Source organism: Agelaius phoeniceus, chromosome 10, assembly GCF_051311805.1.
Source record: "Agelaius phoeniceus isolate bAgePho1 chromosome 10, bAgePho1.hap1, whole genome shotgun sequence".
NCBI classification, from domain to species: Eukaryota; Metazoa; Chordata; class Aves; order Passeriformes; family Icteridae; genus Agelaius; species Agelaius phoeniceus.
In genome coordinates this window covers 26,808,431-26,828,506 of record NC_135274.1, presented here as the reverse complement: position 1 = coordinate 26,828,506, position 20,076 = coordinate 26,808,431, and the positions used below count along the sequence as shown (strand labels likewise).

At 49.9% G+C, this 20,076-nt stretch overlaps 2 protein-coding genes and 1 long non-coding RNA gene across 3 annotated transcripts; 1 reads left to right on the top strand and 2 right to left on the bottom strand.

The window, feature by feature from the left end:
- Positions 1-334: 334 nt before the first annotated feature.
- Positions 335-5,587, bottom strand: P2RY13 (purinergic receptor P2Y13). Its single transcript, XM_054639560.2, has 2 exons — positions 3,837-5,587; positions 335-3,212 (listed from the first exon to the last, which is right to left on the bottom strand). The coding sequence occupies exons 1-2, from the start codon at positions 3,884-3,886 to the stop codon at positions 2,168-2,170; spliced, it is 1,095 nt and encodes a 364-aa protein (XP_054495535.2). The 5' UTR covers positions 3,887-5,587; the 3' UTR covers positions 335-2,167.
- Positions 5,588-5,747: 160 nt separating this feature from the next.
- On the bottom strand, positions 5,748-10,820 carry P2RY12 (purinergic receptor P2Y12). Its single transcript, XM_054639314.2, has 3 exons — positions 10,384-10,820; positions 7,999-8,081; positions 5,748-7,464 (listed from the first exon to the last, which is right to left on the bottom strand). The coding sequence occupies exon 3, from the start codon at positions 7,445-7,447 to the stop codon at positions 6,440-6,442; it is 1,008 nt and encodes a 335-aa protein (XP_054495289.1). The 5' UTR covers positions 7,448-7,464; positions 7,999-8,081; positions 10,384-10,820; the 3' UTR covers positions 5,748-6,439.
- Positions 10,821-15,450: 4,630 nt separating this feature from the next.
- Positions 15,451-17,694, top strand: LOC143694855 (uncharacterized). The gene is made up of 4 exons (XR_013183582.1): positions 15,451-15,520; positions 15,852-15,993; positions 16,935-17,219; positions 17,298-17,694. It is a non-coding gene; the product is annotated as an uncharacterized LOC143694855 (long non-coding RNA).
- The last annotated feature ends 2,382 nt before the right edge of the window (positions 17,695-20,076 follow it).

The window sequence follows — 20,076 nt, the reverse complement described above, 5'->3', positions numbered from 1 at the left end:
CTCCAAACACGGCTCTGTTTGATCACGTGCAAAGGAAAATACTGCTTGGGGTGTTTGTTTGAGCCTTAAAAAACAGAGACCTAAACTTTGAGCCATTTTAACAGCTGTGATTTTTACTCCATCTGGAGGCAGCGATCTAAAACTTTGTAGAAAAGGTGTGCAAAATTCCAAGTGCTAGCATTCAGGGACTTTTCCCCTAAGTGCATCAAGCAGGTGTTCTGTCCTTGCAGTCACCTTCACTTCTTTGCCACAGAGTTTGGTAGCTTTGGCTGCCTTTTACCTACCTAAGAAGCAACATCTGAAAAACAGATGATTAAGACTCCTCAGAAACCTTTGTCACACCCTTTATTTAAGGACCAACTCATCCCATTTTGTGGTTACACCCACCCTAACACGGGCTCTCAGCTGTGTGAGCTGCCAGTGTGTGTGCACAGCGTTGGATGAGCCTCGGTCACAAGCAGAAATCGCAAAGTAAAAGAAATTTCTGTTCTTCATCTTCTTAGTTTCTCAGTGCCACCGTGCTCTGCCAGTCCAGAGCTGGATGCAGTGAGTGCTGGAGTCCCTGGGGCTCTGTGTGAGCTGTGCTTTGTGGAAGGCCACAGACCCTCCTCTGCCAGTGTTTGGCTCAGGCCCCTTGGTTAATTGTCAGGATGTGTCAGCAGCTTGGGAAGAACATTTCCAGCTTCCTGTATGCTCCTCTAAGCAGGTACTGAAGGGCTGACTACTTCAGCAGCTAAGAATTTATTATATTTACTTTTCCTAAAGGAGCAAAGTTAGTCCTGTTAACAGTGTATGTGTGTGGGGAGAGCCTTTAATGCAACAACATTTAATGTAAGAGGTAGACAATGCTGAGATAACACTGATTTATAGGCAGATCCAGAATCAATTGAAAGCTGATTGGAGATTAGTTCAGTTTCCAGTTAGGAAGGGTGTTCCAGCTGCAGAAGGTGTGTAACATGCCTGGTGGAGGAGAGGAAGTGGGTAGAAGTTGCTAAATAAGACACACATCTCCCTGTGTGGCAGAGGCTGGGGAACCCCAGAGGCAGAGATAATTAATGCACAGCAACCTAGAGCAGCTTTGAGAAAATCAAGCTGTATGGAGCAACCTGCTGTGTTGGATTAGGCTGCTGTAAACAATGAATTTCTAAAAATAGCAGTCTGGTGGTGATCAAAGTGTCTGGCACGTGTGAGAGAGTGTAAAGCTGGCAGGAGAGCTGGAGGAGAAGGGATGGTTTGGGGACACTGCAGTCTTGAAATAGTGACATAAATTCCAGAATCTGGGGTTAAAAAGTGTTTCTGTGCAGGCACAGTCCCTGTGGGATCGGCGGGGAGAGCCCTGTGAGTGGTTTGGTGAGCTGGGTGGAGGGGCATTCTCTGGATGGGGAGGCTCAGGCTCCTCTGGCTGGCACTGGGAAGGGTGAAGGTGCCACCAACGGGGACATCTCTGGGTGTTCCTTCCTGGTGAGGGTAGCGTGGGGCTGAGCCCCACATGGCTCAGGGTGGGGGATGCAGTCCTGGCTGCTCTGCTTGCCTGGACAAGGAGCATGTCCTGGGAAATTGGGGTGCTGAATGGGGGTACTGAGCTGGGGTACTGCCAGCACTGCCCTGGGAAATTGGGGTGCTGAGCTGGGGTACTGAGCTGCCAGCACTGCCCTCCACCAGGTGATGCTGCTGGTTGCAGAGAGGAAGGTGGTGAAGCAGCGTGGGTGGTAGGAAAGTGATTACATGTGTGAGAGGCGAGGAGGGCTGGGAAGGGACCGAGTCCTTCCCTCTGCTCCTCCCCTTGCCTACTGTTGATGTGCAGCCAAGCTGACACTCAGGGTAGGAATTACTGACATACACAGTCACCAGCTCTGGGGTTTGCTCCCAAATAAAGCTGGATTGCCCTTCAGAGCAGCCAGAGTCGGTAAGATGCTCGGGTGGTAGCAAGTGAGTTGGTTTAGTTTAAAGCAGAGAGAATTACCCTGTGGATTGTCTTTGCAGTTTGAGCAAGAGCCTTTTAGCCATTAAGGCTATGCAGTGACTGTACTTAGAAAATCCATTTTGCTGCATTTATTGAGTGTTACTATTACTTGGCAAACACCCTTTTGTGTTCTTCAGCAGAAGTAAACCAAACTATTTTTCAAGTTCTCTATGAAGAGGCAGAGCAGAGTGTGCAGCTGCAGAATCAAGACTCAGTAGGAGATACTCGTGTGTCCAGCTCTGTTTTTGGGTTTGCCTGGGCTGTTCTCTGCAGAGCCCTTACCCTCCTGTAGAAGACCTTCTCCAGGAAGGGCTTGCACAGGAGCAGGTAGATCAGGGGGTCCATGCAGACGTTGGAGGCTGCCAGCCACAGGGTGCTCTCCTTGGCCACGAAGAGCTGGTTCTGCAGCCGGCAGTCCATGTGGGCGCTCGTTTGGCTCATGGTGTAGGGCACCCTGCTGAAGTGGAAGGGGGCAAAGCACAGGAAGAACACGGTAAAAATGATGAATACTTTCCCCTTGATCCGTTTTTCGCTTCTGTTGCCTTTCTTCTGTGTTTTTACGTAAGACTCATACACCTTTTTGGCAATGACTATATAAAATAGCAGCATGAGGATGAGGACAGTCCAGAAGATGAACTGACAGACGTAGTTGACAGCCTCGTGCCATTTGAGTCCGAGGTAGCTCTTCAAGGAGGCGCACTTCCTCACGGACTGGGGCGTCGCTGCCTTGTTGGACAGGACCATGTTGGGCAGGGAGAGAATGAGGAAGAAGAGCCAGACCAGAGTCGCCAGGATCTTTGCTGAGGTCAGATTCTGCACCCAGAACTTCCCAAAAGGTCTCACAATCTTGAGAAATCTGTCGAAAGCAATGAGCCCCAGCAGCACGATGCTGATGTACATGGTGTCATAGAATATCACGGCTGAGAAGCGGCAGACAAAGGCCTTGAGCTGCCACGGCGCCAGGCCAGAGTCTGTCAGGATCTTCAGAGGAAGCATCAGTGTCATGATGAAGTCAGAAACTGAGATATTTTTCAAGTAGACGATGAAGGTTGATGTGCTTGGAATGTGGAAGAAAGCCCAGCAGGCCAGGCTGTTCAGCAGGAGTCCCAGGAGGAAGATGAGGGTGTAGAGCACCGGGAAGAGCAGGTGGGTGACGGTGGTGTCACGCTGGCACTGTGCAGAGGAGGCTGCTCCACTGGTGTTACCCACAGAGCTCGTGTTTGCTGAGCCTCCCATCGTTGGAAACAGACTTGGGGGAAAAGGAGGGAGAGAACACAAAACACACCCTTCTGTATGTAATATTACATGTTCCTTGCAGTGACAGCAGGTTTGCATGAATAAACACCAAACCCAAGTGTGTGTTAAACAGACCAACCAATTTCTCTTCTGATTCATGGAAAATCCAAATCTTTGCTGAAATTTAAATTGTTTGCAAGCTAGCAACCACTGAAGAGTTAAAAGGGTTCACAATTACTTTGGAGGCCTAGGGTAATGTCATAGCAGGATATAAGAGCAGACTGCCTGGAGCACTGTTGGCCTTTCCATGGAAATAGAAATATTTTAGTGTTGAATAGAAATGTTAGAAATATTCTATATCTCTAACATTCAACACTAAATAGAAATTCAACACTAAAATAGAAATATTTTGGTGTTGAATATAATATAGAAATAGAAATGTTAGAGCTGTGGCCCAAAAGCCAGCCACTCCTGGGTAAGTGACTTCTGGTGATTCTTTCCAAGCACCCACTCTTTCCCTTCTCAGCACGGCTTTAGATAGCATTTCCAAGGTCAGCTGCACACAGGTGGCTCCCAGCCCTGAGCACCAGCTGCCCAACCACCCCATCACACCCCAACACTCCGACCCTGTGAGTACCTGGGCAAACCTGCAGCGGCTGTCACAGAGCCCTCTGTGGCTGTCCCCATCTCATCCGCTGCTCCTCTGCCAGCAGAAGCCTCGAGCAAAGTGTTAGAAGTGGGGAAATGTGTAGAAAGATGAGACGTTTTTCTGCTGGTGTGTGGCTTCCTTCCTCATTTTCAGTGTCGCCTGAGCTGGTCACATTGCTATTGCTTCTGTCTCTTCCCTTTGCTCTGTGTGAGAAAGCACAGCATCTGCTCCTGAACTGGGAAAGGAAACCTGAGCCTGCCCCTTAGGACAGACACATTTCTGGGCTTGTGCATGGGACCTGCTGCACCTGGACTGGTAGGAAGAACAAACACAGAGTGTTTCCTGACAGCATTCCAGAATAAGCCTCAAAAGTAGCTCCTGGTTGTTGTTTGTGTGTGAATTCCATGTTCTAGATGGCACCAGTCATTGCCAAAGCATTGCAAGAGTCTGCTCAGAGCCCCCTGACAGGGAGGGGCTGGCTCCCCTGCCCCTGGTGTCCCTGGCACAGGGCCTGGGCTGGGCTCTGCCTCTCCAGAGAGGATTCCTGGGGTAGGCAGGGGATGCACCTTGTGCTGCTTGCAGCCCCTTTCTGCCCTGGCAGGTCCTGCTGCGTGGAGAGCTGTGGGTTGCTGATGGGTTTGCTGGGTGTAGGCTGGAACTGGGTGCATTTCTCTGAGAGCAGAGCTGCTTGTGTGAGTTTATTGCTGCCTGTGGTGGGACAGGGCTCGCTGCCCTGTGGGCAGTGCTGCTGCTCAGGCCATTTCCTGGGGCAGCTGTGGATTGCTCCAGAGGTGCTCGGGCAGCTGTGCCAGGGAGTTTGTGCATCAGTAGCTGGGACATTTTGGCTAATGTAGGTGCTGGTGTCAGTGTTAAATGGCTGCTGGGAGCAGGCAGCCCTGAGGATGGCTGGGCTTCAGTCACGCTCAGCACTGTCACCAGTGGGGTGTGTCCCTGGCTGTCCCTGCCTTCTGGTCCCCACTGGTGACCACACAAGGGTGTCACAGTCCATGCAATGCCCCAGGAGTACTGTCCTTCCCAGGAACAGTGCCTTCTGTGTTTTGAGCTCTTGCTGCTGTTCCCAGGTGTCAGAGGCAGCAGGTACCTGTGCACATCCCACCCGTGGTGGCTCTGGGGGACAGGTGTGTCTGTGGTGCCTGTCTGGACAGCTCACCTGGCCAGGGAAAGCAGCTCCTGCCTAATTGCCACTCCACGTGTAGGTGCCAAATGTGTGCAGAATGAGTTCTGGGTGGGACTGGGGCATGTGGCACTGCCCTCCCTGGGCATTAATGGGGACTGAGCTGGCCTAGGGCCTGTGGGCTGCTGGGGGAGCACGCTCTGGGGTGGCTGCATGCTGTTCCAGGGAAATCCTGGTGCTCTGTGGTGGAGCCCAGTCACTGCCTGTCTCAGCTGGAGCAGGGCACAGTTTGAGCAGGGTGGGTTCATCCCAGTGGGCTGTCAGAGATGCACAGACCCCAAGGCCGAGGGTCTGTGAGCAACAAGTGAAATTGGGTTGCAGAAGTGCCCTGGCAGGCAGGGACACGTCCCAGGAAGGATGGACAGGTGATGGCTTTGGCAGGCTGAGCTCTTGTGTGCTGGGGGCACACACTGCTCAGCTGGAGCTGTTGGCAGTGGTGATAAATGAACCACAACTTATTCCAATAGCCCACAATCTATTTCATGTGTAATCGCTGTGATACCTCAAAATGTCATGTACTTGAAAATACTTCCCTGGTTTTTTTCAATTTTCCAAGTGCAAAAGGGAAGTGGTTGAGTATTTTGTATAGTGGAAAAAGCTGCCCTTAATCATCAGTAAAGAAGTTAGCATGAGCCTGTTTTTCCCCAGGGTCTCAGTAAGATTTAAATCGAGTGTTTGTATGTTTTCTAATATAATGTTCTCTGTGAAAACATACAGTTTTGTTTATTTAAGTAGTAAGGGGAAGGATTTGGGGATTTAATTAATATCAAGATAAGCCTGATTAAGAAATAATTTCATCTGAAATACAGCTATTAATTATTGGTCAATGGATTAGGAACTGCAAGCATAGAATGAGATTAGAAAAGTGTTATTCTGTTACCAAAAATCTGCCCAAATGGCTCTCTCTATGTTTCTGTTTGTCTGCCAGTTGCATACAAGATGACAACTCCCTGTATCAAAAAATGACATCTACTGTGCATTTTATCTGCATTTCTCAGGTCTTGTGTTGTCATGAACTTTACTCTGGCCCAAATTTAGCTATTTCTGCAACATCTTTACAGTTCATGGTATCATCTGTAGCATTTCATGACTCTGTTTTAAGTTTTTCCTCACAGTTCCACCTTTCAGTTCTGACTTCTTCCCATCAGTTCTGACAGCCATCAGTGGAGGCCGGGGAGCTCTGGTTTTGGAAGGGTGGAGGTTGGGGGGACTCCTCTGGTATTTATTTAAGCTTTTTCTTTTCGCAGGCAGTGGTGGTGGTTCCAGGGTGCTCGTGCTTCATCTGCAGGGCTGTTTCTGAAGAAGTCAGTGAAGTTCTGGACGCTCCTCGTGGCTCTGTGCTCCTGCCACCCTCAGTGAAGGTGTGTGGCCAGGAAGGTGAGAGGAGCCCTGGGTTCTAGAGCGGGGTCTCGTCAGAGTCATCCCCCTTTGTCTGTGCCCCTGACCCTGCCCTGTGCTTGCACAGCATGTCCAGCAAGGATTTCCTGAAGGACTTGCACAGGAAAAAGTAAATGAAGGGATCCAGGCAGGCATTGAGGGACGTCAGCCACAGCGTGGTCTCCTTCAGGTAGAACAGAGCGTTCCGAGCGGAGCAGTCAAACACATCTCTCGTTTGGCTCAAGGTGTAGGGGATTCTGGTAAAGTGGAATGGCACAAAGCAAATAAAGAACACAGCAATTATTATGAAAACCTTGAGATTGACAGTCTTTTTAGATGCCTTCCCTGTGCATCGAGTCCTTTTGTAGGATTTGTACAGTTCCTTGCTGATCAGGATGTAACACACCACTATGACTGCTAAGTTAACCCAGAAGATGAGCTGACAAATGTAATTTACAATTTCATGCCAGACTAAGCCAAAGTCCGATTTCAGGAGAGCACACTTCCTTACGTTCTTGGGTGTTTTCTTCTTATTATTTAGAATCATGTTGGGTAGCGAGAGAGCGAACATGGACAGCCAGATTGCTGTGGACAGGACCTTGGCAGCCAGGAGGCTCCGTGGAGTGGTGGTTCTGAAAGGTGAGGTGGCTTTCTGGTAGCGATCAATCGTTATCAGACCAAGGAACAGGATGCTGATGTACATGGTGAAGTAAAACACCACCTGCGTGACCTGGCACACAAACCCTCGCAGGACCCACGACACCAGCTTGGCATCGCTGAGGATTTTAAATGGAAAAGTCAGGATCATGAGGAAGTCAGAAATCACAGTGTTCTTGAGGAAGATAATGAAATTGGATTTACTGGGTACTTTAAAGAAGACCCACATTGCCAGGCCATTCATGGGGATCCCCACCAGGAACAGAAATGTGTAGAGTAAAGGGAAGATGACTTGGCTGATCCTGCTGTCGCTGGTGCAGTTGCTGTCATTCCTGGAGGAGCTGAACTGGGTTGTGGCTTTCATTTGCATTGTGGTATCTCTTCTCCCTGGAGAAACAAACAGAAAAAAAAAGAAGAAAATGAGAGTTTTATCTGTTATGAGGCTTCAGCCTTTTCAGTCAGCTTTGAATTGTTGTGTTGTGAACAAGTGCACCCGGCTGGGCCAGGGCAGCTCTCAGGTGTGTGGTGATGCAGCTGGTTCTGTCTGTCTGGGCTCTGCCCATGGGAAACAGGCACTCGGGGAATTGATGTGCTCTCAGCTGATGCCCAAATCCCTGACAAAGTTTTATTTCTTCCTAGAAAGTAGGAAAAAAAGGCTTTTGCTTTGAAGATGAAGCAGGTTGATGAGCCAAGCCCCACGCTGTGGGAGCAAGCCCTGGCAGAGGTGGGCACGTGGTGCCCCAGGGCAGGCGCCAGGAGGAGCTGGGCGCTCTGGGCACAGGCTGCTCTCAGCCAGGGGCCCTTGGCAGCCCCTGCAGCAATCAACACGGGGCAGGGCAGGGCAGGAGGGCTCCTGGGGAGCCCCTCGGAGCAGGCAGAGGCAGGAGGAGCAGCTGAGCATCCCTGGCCTGAGACCCAGACCTTGTCCTGGCTCCAAACTGCTTTCTTAGCCAGGGACAGCTGCAGATTCCAGATGATGCACTAGGAGCTTCTGCTTCTGTTTTCTGTAGAAAAGAGAGAGAAATGAAATGTTAAGAAATAATTAGCAGATTCCTTCCTGCCTTTGACTGACTCCCAGAGACATTATTTGTAAAGGGAACAGGGATTTGTCAGATTGTGCAACTTTTCTGAGCACAGAGCTGCATTCCTGTCTGCTCCTATTGGCCTTGTGAGTCCTTAGTGTTATTTCTGTACACAGCCTTGTTTCTTAAAACTCTTAAAGAACTTGAAAGAAGTAGTGATTTGTTACTTTGGAGAAAGTTATTATTGAAGGAAATATTTCTTCCTTATGTGACTTGTAGAACAGTGCTTCAAGTTTTAAGCTGCATACAGTAGGTCAACATTATATGATACATACATGTAATTGAAAGACTAACTATAAACAGTTACAATGAAATAAACTACACATATTTCAATTTTTTTGGGGTGTACAAGACACCACTTTAGGAGCTGCATCTTTTTTTCAATGGATTTGTAAGTAGTAAGTGTCACAGTTTCTAAACATCTGTCTTCTGTTTACTGATCTGCTGCAGAGTATTGATCCAGGGCACAGTTTGAATAGGGGGATGTGCAGTCCCGGGGCTGTTTGGTGCCCGGGGGCTGTGCGGTCCCTGGAGGATGTTCAGTGCCCGGGGCTGTGCTCGGGGAGCCAGGGCTGTGCGGTACCCGGGGTATGTGCGGTGCCCGGGGCATGTTCTGTCCCCGGGGAATGTTTGGTCCCGGGAGATGTTCGGTCCCTGGAGGATGTGCAGTCCCGGGGCTGTGCTCGAGGAGCCGGGGCTGAGCAGTCCCTGGAGGATGTGCGGTCCCTGCGGGATGTTCCGTGCCCGGGGGATGTTCGGTCCCCGGAGGCTGCGCGGTGCCGGGGCTGTGCTGGGGGTCCCGGGGCTGTGCTGGGGGTCCCGGGGCTGCGCGGTGCCGGGGCTGTGCTCGGGCAGCCGGGGCTGTGCGGTCCCTGCGGGATGTGCAGTCCCTGGGGGCTGTGCGGTGCCGGGGCTGTGCTCGGGGTCCCGGGGCTGTGCGGTCTCCGGGGGCTGTGCGGTCCCTGGGGGCTGTGCTCGGTGTCCCGGGGCTGTGCGGTCCCTGCGGGATGTGCAGTCCTTTGGCGCTGTGCGGTGCCCGGGCTGTGCTCGGGGTCCCTGGGGGCTGTGCGGTCTCTGGGGGCTGTGCGGTCCCTGCGGGATGTGCGGAGCCGGGGCTGTGCGGTCCCTGCGGGATGTGCAGTCCTTTGGCGCTGTGCGGTGCCCGGGCTGTGCTCGGGGTCCCGGGGCTGAGCCCGCTCCCGCTCCCGTTCCCGCTGTGTCAGCCCCGGGGCTGCCCTGCCCAGCTCGGGACCGTCCCGGGGCAGCCCCGCGGCACCGGAGCCCCCTCGCCCCCCGGACCCCGCTGCCCCCGCGGGCTGGGGCGCCCGGCTGGGCTCTGGAGCGCCTCGGCTGCAGAACAGGCAGGGCTGGACGGCGAACCTGCCCAATCTCTGCTGCGGTGCTCTGTAAAGGCTGCCTTCGGTGCGGGGAGAGGCACAGACGGGCTTGAGTTTGTGAAGTTTTATGCTTGAATGTTCAGTTCCTTGATTTTTAAGTTAAAAAAGAATTAGATTCCCGTATGGCATATTTTTGGCTTTTACCTTTTAAAGGAGGAATGGAAACCCTTCAGATACAAATCCACATCTTGTAATACTCACAAACTGCCCCAGTTGCTGTTTCCCCTCCTGGTTTGTGTCCCTAGTTTGGGTCTGCATAGTTCAGGTTTGTGGCTCCATTTCATAGGGAGCAGGAGAGTATTTCTCAGTAATAATATTTTAGTAGGTTTACAGACACCTGGCAGCAGTAGCATTCATTTAGAAACACCAGGAAAAGGAAATAGGAAATATAGAACTACACAAGTGTCTATGTTAATTTCTTCTGCTTACAAGCTAAAGTTCAGTAACACAACAAAAATAACAAGTTTTGTTAAGGTTAATCTACAATAACAAGTCAAAACAAGGTCTAGTAATAATACAGGGTAATAAATAATTTATTAAAGATATGATACACAAAACTTGTTTGGAAGCACTTTTTTTTTTTTGTCAAGTGGAGTTAGAAATTCCTGAAAACTGTTAATAAAATTTATGTATACAATTTGAAACAGCTATATTTAAGGTAAGAACATGACATTCTTGTTGGTCTCCTTTCCAAGCACCCAACCCCTGTATGTTCACAGGAACATTTTCAGCTCCTTTCTGGCCTGCTGTAAGCCCAGCTGTTTCTCTCAGTCTGTTTGAAGCGATAATAAATTACAATTCACAGATGCTCACGTTTAGAGACTCACCCTCTGTGGGTTGCTGTGCTCTGGTCTCCTCTGCAGAGTCTCTGAGTGTGCGTCAGTGAGGGAGGGATGTGTTTGGTTTCGTGTGCCTGGAACAGTTACTTATCTTCTGAAAACTTCCTCTTTTAAAATAATTCTTTCACTTTTTTTAAAGATTCTGTCTCCTGGCCACTCCTTCAGTGTTGCTTCTGGTGCAAGTGCTGTCCCAGAGTGGAACACTCGCTGGATTTCTGTCTTTGCTGTGGCACTGGCTGTCAGAGCAGAGGGCTGACATCAGGCACTGCCCTTGTAATTAATTACCCGCTAATGACCTCGTCCTGCTGCCCTTTGGTATCAGGATGTGGAGCAGCAGGCAGGGGCTGGCAGTGGCAGGGGGTCCCAGGGCTGCAGGAGATAGTTTAACTTAACTTCAGTTTATAGATTCTTTTCAGTAATGAGAAGTCTTCCCAGTTGGGCTAATTAGTGAAATTTGTCCCTGTGATATAAAACCTTATGCTGGAGACAAACGCTCCTTGGAATATTTTGGGTGTGAAATTTGCATTCCTCACTAATACCTATTTTTCTCCCTCAAGAAAACCACTTCACATATTGGTGTTCCTGGCCTGGGACAGTACTTGCCCTTTTGTCTAATCATTAATATCAAAATATGAGCTTTAAGTATCTTTTCTCTAGATACTGATTTCCAGACCCTGTCTGTTAAGTCACCTTATTACCAAATGTAGCTTTTAATTTGGATAAATTTTCTCATTTCTCCTTAATGAATTCCCTCTGCCCCACTGCAGCTCACTGGGTCAGGACACCTGGAGGGTGGCACTGTTGGGAAGTGAGGTTCTGTGCCCTGTAGGGACACCTGATGTCCCAGGAAGATGCTGGGGAGGAGGATGTTGGGCCTTACCCAGCTGCTCACAATTTCAGTCCTAGAAATGTCCAGGAACTCATTTGGAAATTCAAGACTTTGTTTGCAGGAAAACTTGAACAAACTAGGTGTAGCAGCCTTGTTATCTGGTAGATGTTGCTTATCCAGAATGAGTTTGAAAATGTGTCTGAAGTGCTAACCCAGCAAGATTTTGAAAACATGTATGAAATGTTAGCCCAGCAGGATATGGAAAACATGTATGAAGTGTTAGCCCAGCAGGATATGGAAAACATGTATGAAATGTTAGCCCAGCAGGATTTTGTCATGGCAGCCGCTTTCCTGCAGTGTGCATTTGCAGGCAGCTCTGGTTTGGCTCCCAGCACTGTGTGTTCCCAGGTGCAGCAACACCCAGACCCCAGCTGCTGTGGGACCAGAGCTCGTGCTGGATTTCCTGGAGAGCCCTCAGCTCCCAGCACGAGCTCCTGGAGGCTGCCCAGGGTCCCGAGTGCCAGGGCAGCTCTGCGGCAGCTGAGCTCTGCAGAATTCCTTCCTCCTGTTTGTCCCGTGCCTGCCTCTGCAACCCTGTGCACTTTCATCCCTCTTGTGAAAATGTATAAAGTACTCTGAGTTACTGTGTTAAATCAGTCTGAGTCATTCCTCAGAAGGGAGGAAGGAGCAGCAGGCCTCGCTGTCAGACTGTCAGGAGCAGCTTGGTACCAGCAGTTGTTGTTGTTTGGCACCAGCAGTTGTTGTTATTTGGTACCAGCAGTTGTTGTTGTTTGGTACCAGCAGTTGTTGTTGCTTGGTACCAGCAGTTGTTGTTGCTTGGCACCAGCAGTTGTTGTTTGGTACCAGCAGTTGTTGTTGTTTGGCACCAGCAGTTGTTGTTTGGCACTAGCAGTTGTTGTCTGGTATCAGCAGTTGTTGTTTGGTACCAGCAGTTGTTGTTTGGCACCAGCAGTTGTTGTTGTTTGGTACCAGCAGTTGTTGTTGTTTGGTACCAGCAGTTGTTGTTGTTGTTTGGCATCAGCAGTTGTTGTTGTTTGGCATCAGCAGTTGTTGCTGTTTGCTACCAGCAGTTGTTGTTGTTTGGTATCAGCAGTTGTTGTTGCTGTTTGGTACCAGCAGTTGTTGTTGTTTGGTACCAGCAGTTGTTGTTGTTTGGTACCAGCAGTTGTTGTTGTTTGGTACCAGCAGTTGTTGTTGTTATTTGGTACCAGCAGTTGTTGTTGTTTGGTATCAGCAGTTGTTGTTGCTGTTTGGTACCAGCAGTTGTTGTTGTTGTTTGGTACCAGCAGTTGTTGTTGTTGTTTGGCACCAGCAGTTGTTGCTGTTTGCTACCAGCAGTTGTTGTTTTTTGGTACCAGCAGTTGTTGTTGTTGCTTGGCACCAGCAGTTGTTGTTGTCTGGTACCAGCAGTTGTTGTTGTTTGGTACCAGCAGTTGTTGTTGTTTGGTACCAGCAGTTGTTGTTGTTGTCTGGTACCAGCAGTTGTTGTTGTTGTTTTTTCTACCAGCAGTGTTGTTGTTTGGCATCAGCAGTTTTGCTGTTTCAGACTGAGCAGCCCAGGACAGTCCTTTCCTGTTTAAGTCTGGAAATGAGGGAAGGTTCTGCATTAGGTCCTTGCCTCCTATTATGATGGGTGTTTTGTTTATTAAATGTGTAATTCATAGATTATGGATTTTGTCTACACAGCTTTTGAAAAATCTGATTTTTAAAAGTAATAAGAGTTTTTACTGGGGGAATTGCTTTAAACTGGCAGAGACTAGGTTTACGTTGGATGTGAGGAAGAAATTGTTCCCTGTGAGGGTGGGCAGGCCCTGGCACAGGTGCCCAGAGCAGCTGGGGCTGCTCCTGGATCCCTGGCAGTGCCCAAGGCCAGGCTGGGCACTGGGGCTGGGAGCACCTGGGGGAGTGGGAGGTGTCCCTGCCATGGCAGGGGTGGAATGGGATGAGTTTTTAAGTTCCCTCCAAGACAAACCAGTCTGTGATTCTCTGGAGTGTGGGGCATCCTTGGCAGGGCAGAGCAGCTGAGAGGAAGCAGTTTTGTAAGAGCACAAAGGGGAACATCTAAATGCAGCCAAATGAGTTTCACTCTAGAATAGAGAGAACATAACTGGCACTGGGGTGAGTCAACTCTGCTGTTTCTTCAGCTGTTACATAACCCTGAATCATGCCCCAAATCCCGCATTACACTGTGTGGGATCTCTGAAGTTCTTTAATGCCAGTAGATTGTGTGGCTGGTCTCCCTCCTGAGGGCAGTGCTGGCTGGGCAGGGGCAGGGTCCTGCAGTGACACAGAGCTGGGCAGAGGTGCCCCACACGCCTCTGCCCCCGAGCTGGGTGCCTCGCACGCCTCTGTGAACCCACGGCTGCTTTTTGATGGCTGCGTATTTTCATGGGTGAAAATATCCACAGTGCAAGTTCAAAATCACAGATGTTTCACTACTGATGATACCAATAACCTTAATTATTTGGGAAATGGTTTGGATGTCAGTAAAACTAGAGGAATTTACTGAAACTTATTCATTCTCTGCACCTGGCAGTGTTGAGAAGGGCAGAAGCACTGACAGGGATACACCCTGTGCTGTCTGGGAGCCTGACATGGAAATGGAGAGTAAGTGTGATTTCAAGCATTGACAGCACTTAATTTTGCCTCATTTGTCATGCAGGTGAGGTAAGGGAAGTAATTTCCTAAATCTGTGGTGTCAAAACCAACACAGGCTTCAGTGTCTCATCGTGGTTAAGTTCCCTGTTCACATGGACACAATGAACCAACAGGCTCCATTTTCCCATTTCAGTGCCCACAGCTTATTTTGATATTAATCCATCATAACCACATACCCCAGCTGAATTAATCACTTACCTGTTAGGCTGCAGTTTCAATGCCAGAAGATTAAATTCTTTCTTCAGCTCATGAGCTTCTGTAGCTGTTCTGGCTGAGGAGGATTTCGCACAAAGGAAATGTTAGTTGATAAAAAATACCCATTTTTTACAAGATTTCCTCTTCTTGGCACAGAGAAATTATTTTCTGGAATTTGTTCTTCTTGTGATTGTCACCTCTTGGCTGCTGCTCACAACAGCATCGAAGTGGGGGCTGTGTGTGCGGTTCTGAAGGCAATTGTGGTGCTGGGTAAGGGTGTGCAGAGTCCTGTGTGGGGTGTTCATGGCAGTGTTTGTGTGGGAAACAGCTGGTGCTGGCTCACTGCTGGGGGAATGCTGCTGGGAAAGGAAGCCCTGGGAACAAGGCAGGAATGTGGCTGCTGTTGTGTCCTGCAGGGAGCAGAGCCCAGGTCAAAGCCACATTTCCCTGTGGCTCAGCCCCAGGGGAGGCTACAGGCACGTGTGACTGTTCCAGATGCTCATCCTGACCTCCATCCCCGAGTCCCAGTGCATTTAAACTCAGGCAAGTCCCTCTCAAATATAGATAGGAAATAGGGTCTCAGATGGGTTTTCTGTGTTTTGCCACAAATCCTGGGTGTCTGCCATTGTGGGAGTTGCAAAAGCATCACTCTGAGCAGCTCTCCACGAGTGGTGAGCTCTATTTTCCTGTAAGTAACTGCCTTTGGTTTGGCACTAGTTCAGCTTGTTGGCACCCTGCATTCGTAATTCAAAATTTTTACTGGCTTTGCTGAAGAAAAGCATCAGATAAATGGTAGCTGCTGCAGGTCAGTGCTGACAAAGCAGCTCCAGTTTTATCAGAGCATTCTGGGGTGGCTTTGGGTTCATGTGGCCTTGGTGCCACTCTCCTCATTGTTTTATCTCCCTGCCAGGTCCTTCCTCTCATCCTTCCTGGCTGAAGGAGTGGGCTGGCAGTGAGATTGAGGGGCCACTGGTCAATTCTGTCTTGAACTGCAGAATGTTAATAAATCAAAGGGAGAGATAGCACTTGGAGAAAGGACATCTGAGAAGAGTGGGTCACATTCAGGTGTGGAGCAGCTCCCTGAGGGCCCCTGAGCTGGGGGATCTCAGTGCAGCTGGGCTGGCTGGGGCTCTGCCTTCCTGCCTGTCCTGAATGCCTCTGCCAAGACTTAAATTGACTAAAACAGAAACAGACACAGATGCAGCAGTGCCACTTTAGGGGAAAACGGGTAGACAAAACAGGGAAGGGACTGAGGATGGGAAGTACCAAAATAACTCTACTAATGCAGTGCTGTGTTTGCTTCTCCTAAAGCTGTCCCTGCTGAGCCAGCAGCCCTTCCTGCCACTGGCACTCACTCGCCTTGAGGGTCAGGATGAGCAAAGGGAAGGGCTCCTGGCACCCCTGCACAATCAGGTTCCTCAGGTAAGGCAAGCACAGAGCTGTGAGCACCTTTGTCAGGTGGGTGTGTGTCAGCAGTTTTATGTCAGCAGTTTGATGGTGTAAACCCAGGGAAATTACAGTGCTGTGCCAAAAGGAGCAGTCCCAGGAGGGGAAAATGGGGAGGCCTTGTTCCTCTTGTGAGTGTGAATACATCTTTTCTCCTAAATTTGTTGCAGAGAAATGTAATGAACTGGAGTCTGATTTCAGTTCTTTCTAGGAAAAACAATAAAGGTGTTGGCCCTGAGAGCATGTCTTCCCAGCCCCTTCCTTGATCCTGGAACGTTTGTATAAGTTTAAAACTGTCCTTCTTTAGGAAGACCTGTCACCCTCTGCAGCTGGCACAGAGAGAGTGCTGAAGAGTTTTGCATACTGTGAACAGCAGCATTCCTGGTCCCAGACTGGCTGCTTGAGGCTCTCCTGATGTTTGAAAAGATGCAGCAGCTGCTGGGGAGGAGGTGAGGAGCAGGGAGCTGCAGTGCCCAGCTCTGGGGGCTGGCGAGCTGTTTTATTCCAGAGTGATCCCAGTGCAGCCCAGAGTGGGCATGTGTGACAGTGCAGGGAGCACCAGTGCAGCCCAGAGTGGGCATGTGTGACAGTGCAGGGAGCACCAGTGCAGCCCAGAGTGGGCATGTGTGACACAGTGCAGGGAGCAGCACCAGTGCAGCCCAGAGTGGGCATGTGTGACACAGTGAGGGAAGCACCAGTGCAGCCCAGAGTGGGCATGTGTGACAGTGCAGGGAGCACCAGTGCAGCCCAGAGTGGGCATGTGTGACAGTGCAGGGAGCACCAGTGCAGCCCAGAGTGGGCATGTGTAACACACAGTGCAGGGAGCACCAGTGCAGCCCAGAGTGGGCATGTGTGACACAGTGTAGGGAGCACCAGTGCAGCCCAGAGCGGGCATGTGTGACAGTGCAGGGAGCACCAGTGCAGCCCAGAGTGGGCATGTGTGACACAGTGCAGGGAGCACCAGTGCAGCCCAGAGTGAGCATGTGTGACACAGTGTAGGGAGCAGCAGTGCAGCCCAGAGTGGGCATGTGTGACACACAGTGAGGGGAGCACCAGTGCAGCCCAGAGCAGGCATGTGTGACAGTGCAGGGAGCACCATTGCAGCCCAGAGTGGGAATGTGTGACACAATCAGGGGAGCACCAGTGCAGCCCAGAGTGGCCCTGCTGCTCCTCCAGGGATCCTCAGGGGCTGCAGGTCTGCAGAGCAGCAAGAACCTCTGCTCTGTTCTGACAGCTCTCTCCTGTCATTACAGCTTTAAGCCTAGGTTGCATGTGTGTAATTGTTATCTTTTTCTCCTGATACTGCTCCATTCAGAGGTTTAGAGGTTCTGTGCTGGCTGTGCCTCCATTTGGGAAAGCACTGGAGCCTTTATTCTCTTTTCCTCCCCAGAGCATTTTCCCTTGTTGGACGCTGTAATTGCCCCTGGCTCTCTTGGCTGGCTGTGCTGGCAGCTGCCCTGGGGCCTCTGCCATGGATCAGATCTCTCTGGGCCTCCTGGCAGCCACAGCTCCCCAGGATAACGTGTGTCTTCACTTCAGGGAGTTGTTCACCACCGTGCTGGACATGCTGGGGGTCCTCATCAGTGGGACACTCACCTCAGACCTGTCAAACGCCTCCCAAGGAGGGTCTGAGCACAACCAAAGGACTTACAGGCATTCAGTGAAGAAATTAAAAGTAAGTGCCATGTGTGCCATTTTCAGCATTTCCTTTGAATTGCTTTCTGTGCTCATGTTTTAATCCTGTCATTCCTAGTGTCTGGGAAAAAGAAGAAAGTGTCTTTTGGAAAAAGAAGAAAGACTGAAACATTCCCGGTGATAACAAGAAGAAATAGAAGAAGATAAAAATACAGGAATGTGGGCATGGGAAGAGATTTCTAGGATTTTTTTCATATTCTGTTAAATTTGGGAACCCTGCAAGACACTCAGTTACTTTTATTCATGGTTGGGGCACTAAACTTGCATTATGTACTTTCTATGTTGCATTTAAAGAAGAGATGAAAAGAAGACTTACATTCTTCAAACAAAGAGAAAAACCCCAAAAACCTTGCAAAGCCACTTGCTTAAATTTAGTAAAAGTACAAGGAAATGATTCATGCAGAAAGTGGATGTTTTCTAATAGTGAAAGCAGCGTGGTGTTGTGCCCTGGCCCTGTTTCTGTCTGGCTGATGGGGGTGTGTGCTCCCCAGAAGGCGGTGGGGGCACAGGGGCTGCGAGAGCATCACCAGGGCCTGGCAGCCCTGCTAACTCTCACCCAGGTCTGTGTGTGCTTCCTCCTGTCTGGGGCAAGCTGTAGCTGTTACTGCAGGAGCAGCTTCTGAAATGCTTCCTGGTCATGCTATCTTGACACCAAACACGTTGGTTTAAACCCAGGTCCATTCAAATGGAATCAGTTTGGAAAAGTCTCACACACTAAACTGCTAAACCCAGGCCCCATTCAAATGGAAGCAGTTTGGAAAAGTCTCACACACTAAACTGTCCTGCTGTGCAGCCTGGTCTGGTGTCTGAGACGCTTTCCCTCCTGTTGGGGCTGGGGCTGTGGGTTCCTGAGCTGAGCAGTCACTTAGAGCAGGATTTTGGAAACGATGCCTGGCACCAGCGTGGCCAGGCTGGTGTGGGTGTGCCAGGATTCCCTCAGCATCCAGCTGGGTAGCCCAAGGATATTCCCTCAGCATCCAGCTGCATTCCCCATGTGCTGTGGCTTAAGTAGCTGTAATTCTAAGATGATTTTCTGGCCTTTTTGATGTTTCAGTGGTGTTCTTCATGTTGCTTATATCCCGATGCTTTGAGCTGTCCTGGTGCTCCACCTGACCATGCCTGGAGAAGGTGCCTGCTCCTGAGGCTGGGATGTGCCTGGAGCTGGCAGTGGGAATCACCAGACCTCACCTGGAGTTCACATCACTGCCAACAACAAAGGATGTGTCTCTGTCTCTTCATAATTCAGTAGGAAAATGGCCATTACTTATGAGTTAGGAAGGTATGAATTCACATTTCCTTCTGCTGTGTATTTTAGGACCATGCACAGGCCAGCTCACACAGAGTGCGTCCTCCTGCTCCTCACTGCCATCCCTGCTGGCTCACACAGCCCCTGCCCTGTGGGGGCACAGCCTGGGGGTACAGCCTGGGGGTACAGCCTGGGGGTACAGCCTGGGGGTAAGCCTGGGGGAACACCTGTGGGGCTGCAGCCTCGGGGTACAGTCTGGGGGTACAGCCTGGGGGAACACCAGTGGGACCCCTCCCCAGCCCAGCCTCCTCCTGCACAGCCAGCCCCTGGCCCAGCTCGGGAGCACAGCCTGCAGACTTTGACCCGCTCCTGTTTCTCGCCCCGTTTGGCTGATTCCTTTGTCAGCTGGGGGGGTCTCAAAGGGCTTTTCTGCTCTCAGTTGTAGCTCTGTCTCTGCCAAGGCGCTGAACTTTGTGGAGGGATAAGCCAGAACAACTCCTGTGGTGGCAGTGTCAGAGCTGGTGGGGTTCTGTGCTGAGTGAAGGGAGAAATGGACAATTAAAGGAACAAAGGCCCTTTGGGTTATTTCCTCTGTGATTCATACCAAGAGCCATGGTGGATAATTTGCCATCTTCTAGCTGTAATAAATCCACAGGCTCACATTTTTTCAGCATTTCAGATCGGTGCTTTATTTTGTGGGGCATTGTCTGTTTCCTCTCGTTAGTGAATTAGAGTTTTACAGCGATTTGCTGGCTCCAGAGGGCAGCACTGTGTGACGATTTGAGAAACATTCCTGTGACTTAGAGCAGCAGTTTAAAAATTTGGTTCCAGTAATAAATATTAAATATTCCTTCCTGAAGCTCCAAATACAACTAACCTGTATAGTAGCTGTGTAAAGTCTTCAGAACATAGTAGAGAGTGGCTAAAAAGTTTAAGGAAATGCTGCTTTTGAAAACAAATGTATAAGATGACCTTTGAAGTCTGACAGAGAGATACATGGTTTTAATCAAGCGGCAGAGAGTGCATAAACTGCTGCCATATCACAAAATTGGCTTGAAATATTAAGATGTTCAGGCCATGCTTTTGATGTGACACACAACTTTTGTTCAGCAGCAGTAGCAAGATGCTTTATGTGACACAGAACATAGAGCAGCCCACAGTCTTTGAGCTTTTTCTTTCTCATTCACAAGTGGCAGTTTTCAAAGTTGCTTTGCCCATTTAAATTTTCAGGCCAGAATCGGGTTTAATCCAGGCTGTGCCTCTACAGAGGTGGATACTCACAAGTATTTCCAATAGCTGCATCACTGGTGATTTTTCTCCTCATCTCTGTAAGGATATCCTGTCTAGAATGGCAAAGGCTTTGTTGGAGGACTTGGATTTGTGTTTGGTTCTATGGGGAACTGGCAGCTGTGGGAAGGATCACTGCTGCGTCCAGCTCCTGCCTGTCCCTGGCTTTTCTGGTGGAATGGTTTTAGAAGTGGCCAAGTGCAGCCGTGCAGCATTCCAGTCACACAGGGAACACACGGGGAGAGAGGAGGGGAGGGTCAGGGGGGCTTTGTCCCCTGTGGACAGAGAAGGGAGCCCCTGACCA